The sequence below is a fragment of the Parasteatoda tepidariorum genome, chromosome 2 (genome assembly GCF_043381705.1).
Source record: "Parasteatoda tepidariorum isolate YZ-2023 chromosome 2, CAS_Ptep_4.0, whole genome shotgun sequence".
Classification (NCBI taxonomy): Eukaryota; Metazoa; Arthropoda; class Arachnida; order Araneae; family Theridiidae; genus Parasteatoda; species Parasteatoda tepidariorum.
The window spans coordinates 19,750,060-19,758,441 of NC_092205.1; the positions used below are offsets into that span (position 1 = coordinate 19,750,060).

General features: G+C 29.7%; 1 protein-coding gene across 1 annotated transcript; it reads right to left on the minus strand.

Moving 5' to 3' along the window:
• Nucleotides 1–105: 105 nt before the first annotated feature.
• On the minus strand, nt 106–6,545 carry LOC107448991 (uncharacterized). Its single transcript, XM_043054461.2, has 2 exons — nt 6,467–6,545; nt 106–3,329 (listed from the first exon to the last, which is right to left on the minus strand). The coding sequence occupies exon 2, from the start codon at nt 3,317–3,319 to the stop codon at nt 1,163–1,165; it is 2,157 nt and encodes a 718-aa protein (XP_042910395.1). The 5' UTR covers nt 3,320–3,329; nt 6,467–6,545; the 3' UTR covers nt 106–1,162.
• Nucleotides 6,546–8,382: the final 1,837 nt, after the last annotated feature.

The window sequence follows — 8,382 nt, forward strand, 5'->3', positions numbered from 1 at the left end:
TCATCTCAATTGCCCAGTGACAAAGAGATTTGATAAAATTCCTCCTTAAATCACTGCATGCCTTGTTAAACCTATGTATGTAAATATTTATTAGACAAGTGATGGTTAAAGAAAACAAAAACTTTTTTATTACTCATTGCAAACTACATATAAATGAAAAAATGTATACAGCATGATCAGAGAGACATTTGGTACTTAAGATCACTGTACATTTCAAAGTTGAATTAGATCAACATTTATTTGAAGTCTTAATAAATAAGCAAAATTTCTATAAACCGAGTTTTCCATAGAAATTATGTAAGTTTATTACATATTTCTTGGTATTCAATCCATCTCTGTCATACTAAATTTTTTTTAAAATCAGTCTCAGTCTAATTACTCATTGAAATGATCAGCTAGGAGCGCAATTAGACACATTTTTTAACTATGGACAGGGCATTCTTTAAGCGTGTTTTTGTTGAAAAACAAAACAATTTCCTTGAAGGTTATATACAACGACTTTGTGTATTGTATTGTTATCACACGGAAATTCCAGAAATTTGTTAACAGGGTGCATGTGGGCAAATTTTTCAAATAATAATAGTAATTCGATTGTTATACGAGTAAATTAAAATCTGAAGATATAGGTGGTAAGATTTAAATCCAAGCTGGTGCAAACTTGTCATTATAGCTGCAGTTTTAATTTAATAATTTTTTACAGCGAATAATTGTACTATTAAATTCATGTCTATTGAATCCTTTTTATTTGTCGTAATAATGAACGAGTTATTTCTTTATATAGTTATTAGTTTTACATAGCGGAAACGAAATAATTTTGCAACCAATTGTGAAATTTTTGCCAAGGATCGTAGGAATTTAAAAAAAATATGTATTTTCGTGATCCGCATGCAATTTGTTAAGAACCTATCTACTGAGAATTACTTTGCTATAAAAATTCTAAATTTTGGAAAAAAGTTGGCTCCCTATATATTTAAATTTTGCTAACAAAATTGCTTCACTAAAGAAGAATATGATGTCATTAAAAGAGAAAATTAGTTAAAAAACTTAAAATACAACAACACAATCTGTTATTTCCTGATTAAAATTTTCATAGGAAATTTTGTTCTGGAATTTCCGAAAGGTTTTAAAAAAGTATAAATAAGGACAAGAAATTCACTTTGCTTCAGTTAAGAATAGTGGAAACATTTAATCCAGTTTCGATGGATAATGTGCTCATAATCCTTTTAATTGCCTTATGAGTTTTACCTTTCAAGTGAGAATTATAGGTCTTTGAACAGGCACATAGAACAGCACATAATTTGCAATAATTGGACAACTTCAAGGATTTATCAGCATCGTTCTGGGCTTTCAAACTGGGACCAACAAGGGGATTGACGTGTACTTCCAAATTGGGACCAACAAGGGGATTCTCGTGTGCTTCCAAACTAGGTCCGACAAGGAGATTGTCATGTACTTCTAATCTGGGTCCAACAAGGGGATTGTCGCGTACTTCTAATCTGGGTCCAACAAGGAGATTGTCGCGTGCTTCCAAACTGGATTCAAGAAGGGGATTGTCGTGTGCTTCCAAACTGGGTTCAACAAGGGGATTGTCGCGTGCTTCCAAACTGGGTCCAACAAGGAGATTGTCGTGTACTTCCAAACTGGGTCCAACAAGGGGATTGTCGCGTGCTTCCAAACTGGGTCCAACAAGGGGATTGTCGTGTGCTTCCAAACTAGGTCCAACAAGGAGATTGTCGTGTACTTCCAAACTGGGTCCAACAAGGGGAATGTCGTGTGCTTCCAAACTAGGTCCAACAAGGAGATTGTCGTGTACTTCAAAACTGGGTCCAACAAGGGGATTGTCGTGTGCTTCCAAACTAGGTCCAACAAGGTGACTGTCGTGTGCTTCCAAACTGGATTCAACAAGGGGATTGTCGTGTGCTTCCAAACTGGGATCAACAGGTGGATTGTCATGTGCATCCAAACCGGGACCGAATTCATCTTTTATTTTAGATAGTCCACTCAATATCTGTTCAATTCTAATATGAACCTTGCTTTTCAAGTGCATTTTATAACGTTTCGAAGTTGCGTGTTGAATATTGCATACTTCACAGCGATGTGGTGAAGAAGACGACTTTTTGACATTATCAACTAATTTAGAATCAGCGGCAATTTGCTTTTGTTTCGTCTTTCTGCAATGCTTCTTTCCATTCAAATGACTTCCATAACATTTAGAACCAAAACACGAAATTTCACATAGCTCACAATAATATAAACAACAACCAGCCAGATTGAACTTAAAATCATTTAAATCTTCAGAAATATCGATATCTTCAGCATGTCCCAAGGACATTGTATTTATATATTGCTCAGCTCTTTTATGAGTTTTCCACATCAAGTGCTTTTCATATTGATTGGAATTAACCGAAATATTACACAACTCACAGTAATATTGCGAATTATTCAAATTTTCAGCATCTTTTACACTGAAACTTGCGTCAACATTTTCTTTTTTTCCTTGACCTATTTTCTTCATAAGCAGTAAAATCTTTTGATGTTTCTTATCATTCATATGTCTTTGGTAACCTTTATCATTTTTATACTGAATATTACAAAACTTACAATAATGCTGAAAAGGAAGTTTTGAACCATTTTTAGGCGTTTGTTCATTGAAACAAACATCTCTCGCATTTTCCACCTCTAATTGAAAAAAGTTGTTTATTCGTTGCACAATTATTCTATGACAACGTGTTTTAAAGTGCAAGTCATAAAATTTCGAACTGAAGGAATGAAAATTGCATACAATGCAGTAATATAACACAGGAAATGATTCAATATAATCTTCACAAATATCAGCTTGTTCATCAAAACCAATTCCGGTAGCTAAAACCATCGTGGCATGCAACTTACTTTCTGAGTGTCGGATAGCATTAGAAAGATTAGAAAATCCCCTTGAACATGCCACACAAGAAAACAAGTTGTTAATCTTTGAACTACCCACATTTGAATCAGCAAATGCGACATTTGGAGAAGTTTCAGTTGCTATTTGGACTGATTGGGCAGAGTCCGGAATAGTTTCAGTAACAATTGGGACTGATCCTGAAGAAACTGGATCAGTTTCAGTAACAGCTGGGGCTGATTCAGCATCAGACATTATAAAACCTTCAGCAGTAACAGCGACTGATTCAGAGGCTACTGTAACTGCAGGGATACTTTCAGTAGAAAAACCTGTTACGGTATTTTGATGTTTCTTGACGTTTTCCTGATGATTATCAGTCGATTCATGTTCGATCAGGCTTTTTATGCCTTTAAACTTTTCGAAACAAACTTCGCAATTCATTTTTCAAGTTCTGAAATAAAATAAAAAGAAATAAATAAAAAAATTAATAGCTTTTTCACATTTCAGATTGCTATAGAAAATTTTTAAGCCTAAAATAAGAAAGATAGCTTAATATATTTTATATTGACGTTTCGTATAGATTTAATACATCGTTGCAAATCTTTAAATAGCTTCACTTCAAAACAGCATTTTTCATAATGAAGTCGCAACCGCTCCTTTAATCGAATTTTCTTCAAATCGTAAAAATATACACAGCGTTTACCGTAATCACCACCTTTAATATATATTTGTAGAATCCTTTTAAAAATAAATACAGGCTTGGGTTCACAAATTAATATTCAAGCGAGGAAAAAAAAACACTATTGAAAATTAACAAGTCACTACGAAAGAAGGCAGAGTTGCAAGTTGCAAGCATCAAAACCTGCTTGATAGCCGGAGAGAATAGATAAGAGTAGAAAAGACAGTTATTATAAACATGTTAGCTGGTTACTAGAGCCAAATTTCATCTGGCAATCAAACTGGTTCAAATGTTCTTCATCCTATCTTCCTAACTACTGATTCCTCAGATTAATTTATTTTTACCTGCGCAGTGCTTAATTTATTTTTTTGCTTAAATATCAAACTGCCTCCTATAATGTATAGATACCTATTTTTTTCTTCTTCAAAATTCGTGATCATTTTTAAAATATGGAATTGAAGTAAAAAAAAATGCATGTTAACTTAAATTAATACGTATATAGATACAAAAAAAAAAGTAAAAAAAAAAAAAAAAAAAAANAAAAAAAAAAAAAAAAAAAAAAAAAAAAAAAAAAAAAAAAAAAAAAAAACCACTTCGGACCACAACTGGAAAAAGCTGGGCAATTATCAAACCCTGTTTGATTGACGGAGGAAACATAAAGGAATTATGAGATGAATATTAAAAATATTTCCAAGTTTTTTTTCCCCAATCTTTTTGAAGTTTTTCATTTCGATTTCATTACTAGTGATTCGATAGTATATTTGTTTCCCCTTAGATAGATCCCCTTATACCCTTATACATTAATTTTCTAACTTCAAAGTGCAGCATGCACTTTGAATGGATTGCAAAATTAAATATTACAGGTAGTGATTACGGAACACCATGGATCTTAGTGGCGTAGCTTTCAACTCACGTTTTTTTATGTTATATTCATTTTCTTTTTAGATGAATTAAATATTAAACGGGTTTAAGGAACTTGTCGTTCGATATGCTGTCATTTTGCTATAAAAAATATAAAACAACCTGCGTGCTAAGATAACAATATGCATTTCGATAATCCATATCAAAATGAAGTAAATAAAGTATGTACTTATGACGTTACAAATTGATGTTTAAGCTTGAAAAAAATAAAAAGATTGTCGTAATCAAATAAATTACAATCAAAAAGGCTTAGATTAAAAGCATAATAATCAGATATATTGCCTGATATAATTCAATCTCTCCCTGTTTCCTCCTGCAATCAAACAGGGTTTCTTATTTTCAAGAATACCTATAATAATCTTAATGTCTCCCTACTATCTTAATATTCCTAGTGTGCATAGTTTTTAATATAATTAATTCTAAAAGCATATATTGAAGGCAGAACATCTGTATTACCTCAATCTCACTTTTTTTTATGTCAAGAAGGCACATCATCACTATAAATGCTTATAAGGAAGAAGAAAAAAAGATTTTTTTATGTAAGTAAATTTATTTATGGCGTAAAATTTAAGGAGTGAATTGTCGCTGAAGGAAATTGTTCTTCCTTGATGAAAACTACTAAAGATTAAGTGCTATACTTGTTTTTCGATAAATATAGTCAATACGTAAATTTTTCTTAAAATAAAGTATATTAACTTTGACTAATGTCTTACCATAAAGAAATGAAATAAATTACTTAAGAATGAAAATAGGCTTTGTTTTAATTCATTCTTCTACCGAACGCCATTAGTTATAAGGACAAAAACCGACTCCCTTTCACCGACCGACTTCCCGTACACTCGCCACTTGAAGTCAAACACCACACTTATAGATAATTTTATTTCAACTTCTCTATAAGGTTAATATTGTTTGAGTAAAGTATTTTAATAAAATCGTCATATTGAATATTTTAATTAAATTGTCAGAAATTTATGCTTTGTTATTTCTAAAGTTATCTTCGACTTTAATTTTAAATTTTTTAGTGACAATAAATATATAGAGCTATCAGAAAAACACTTTTCAAAAAAAATGTATACTTTATTCGTGTATAACCATAAAATAATCGTTTTTCTTTGTTTGTTTGTTTTTTAAATATAAGGTTTATTTTAAAACTCTTATCTTTAGGGGAGTTTCCCCTATGAATAAAAACACCTTTAAGAGCATTTGATTGTTGTTCTATGATTTTTATTAATGTTATTTCACCTTGGAAACTGCACGATTCCCTTATAGGGGGAGTTTTTCCTTTCAGTTTAGAACCAATTAAGAAGAAGAAATTAACAAAGTATTTGATGTAAAAAAGTTTTCCAAATGTATTGAAGAGTAAGACTCAGCCTCATTTCATTACGAAAGAAACTGCATAATTCCTTTTTAGGGTGAAATTATAGTAGATTTTACAGAGTCATATTTAGGTTTAGAATACAAGAACTTGAAAAAAAAATTATTTAAATTAAAATCAGTAAAATGATGGTCTTTTAGTTATACTTTTTAGTTGTAAATCGTTTTTACTCAAAGTCAGGCTGATTACATTTTCCCCGTTAAATCAGGAAATTTTCCTTTCAGATAAATTTCTCCTACGGTCACTATATAAAATTACGGATCATCAGTGCATCATCCATTAAATTAATTTTATCGTACCGTAAACCGGGGCGAGTCTACCCATCCAGGGGCGAGTCTACCCATTTTAGTTTTATTTAATTTTCACTATTTTAAATTGCAAATAAAAAAATTTTTACCAANTGTTAAATCAGGAACATTTTGATAACAGTTTTTTAACAAATCAGAAGTAAAAATCAGAACTGATTTTTCATTCTACGATATTAAATTAAGATACTATTTGAAAAAAGAAATACTTTGAAAATATATATTATAATGATAACGTTTTAGATTTTTTTAATGTTCATTTTAAACAAAGTTAAAAACAATTTTAAAGAAATGTTTACGATACATACCAAGGGTCAACGGGAAATATCTACTAATTTGTAAAATATTGTTGTTCTAAGGTTTAAAATAAAACTTGACGGTTGTTTTTATACATTTTTTATCATTAGTAATTTTTATGAGATAAAAAAATAGATATAATACATTTTCCAGCATAAATCAAACATTGTTAGAGGGGATTTCCCTTTAAGTTGTATAAAAAACAAATTAGCACATGATATTTTTTTATCGTAACAGACGTTTCTTATCAGGGAAGTTAGTTTCCGTTTAGCTTTTAGTTCGATTGTATTCTTTATTTATCTTAACAGGAAACCTAAATTGCAAATTTTTATACAAATTATTTTGAATTTTTAAATTTGCTAAATTTGTCACTGGTAGTATTTATGTTTTACACACTAAATATACATTACTTATGTAATATACTTTCCTTAAGTAATATTAACACACTTATATCATTGAATCAGGTTATCTTAAGCAATAACTTTATGGGAAAACTATTGCCATTAAATTTTTTAAACAATCCTACATTAAAATAGCATTTGTATGTATGAAAATAATGTAGAAATACATTTCTTGAAAAATTAAACATTTTGAATTCTTGAAAAATTAAAGGATAAAATAATTTTAAATAGTTACTTTAATCCATTGTTTATAAAAAATTAAAGTGCGGTTTCATTCGTTAATTCGTTGGACATATACCAAAACAGTAAATTGATTTTTTTAATATCCTTCACACAATAAAATGACTTATTTATTTCAGTCATTTGTTGGGTATTATAAAATAAGCGTCCTATCTTTATACTCTTATTCTCGTTTGTAGACATCTAGAGATAATTACATTTTATTTATTTATTTATTATTATTTTATTGTTTTTTTTTCTTTTGGTGCTACATTGGCTTAGTCATCATCAATGTGTAAAATAGGCTCTTTCCACTTTTGGTCGGAAAAGTTATCTTTTCATGTATTTATAGAAAGCTTTTGCAAAATAATAATAATAATAATTTATGTTAATTCCTATCACTAGAAAGAGAAATCACTAGAGGAAAATTTAAACTTATTACTGACAGAGCTTTAAGTTTAGATTTGTCTTCTTCCTGCCTTTTTTAAAACTGCCCTAATAGAATTCCAACAAAATTATAATTTTCCGGCTATTTGTTAGGTGTTTATCATGAGGTTTCAACTTTTTCTAGTTTAGATTTTGTTTTAAATTTTTGTATCGTTTAAATCAAAAATTAAAAAAAATAATATTTAATTTTATAAACAAATTTATGTTTAATTTATTTAAATTTTTAAACATGTTTTTCTCCAAAATTTGTAATGTAGCTAATAAATGTAGATTTTGGAAAAGGTAATTAATATCAACAGCAATTTTAAGTAAAAAGGGAAAAAAGGGAAATTAATCTCTGTCCCAAAATTGACAGACGATTTGAAAAATCGATTAAAAAACGAAAGAAGATAGAAATATATAGTGTATAAAAAAAGAAGAAGAAAAAAAACACCCACCTTGAATAACTTTTGATTTAATGATCGAATCTTCGCGTTCTAGGACTAAATCTTAATGGTCCATGGGAGTGCTCTCAAATATGCTAATTAATTAGTGCAAACGATATTTTACGTTGCAAAATCAGACAAAAACCATTCTTTTTCTCAATGGATTCAAATTTTTGACCACCAAAATATAGGGGATAACCGCAATCAGGGAAATATGGTCCCTCTAGTTTGATCATCAGAACAATGCAAAGTTTGGACCCCTCAAAGATAATTTAATTTTTGGCGTATTTCCCCATATCTCCAAACTATTTAAGCCAATTTAAAAAAATTTGCTTACAATTATAAAATTAGCTTGTCCTTAGATAATTCCATTCAAAAAATGACGTTTAGTTAATATTTATGATTTTTATAATTTTGTTTAATAATAGTCGAAAA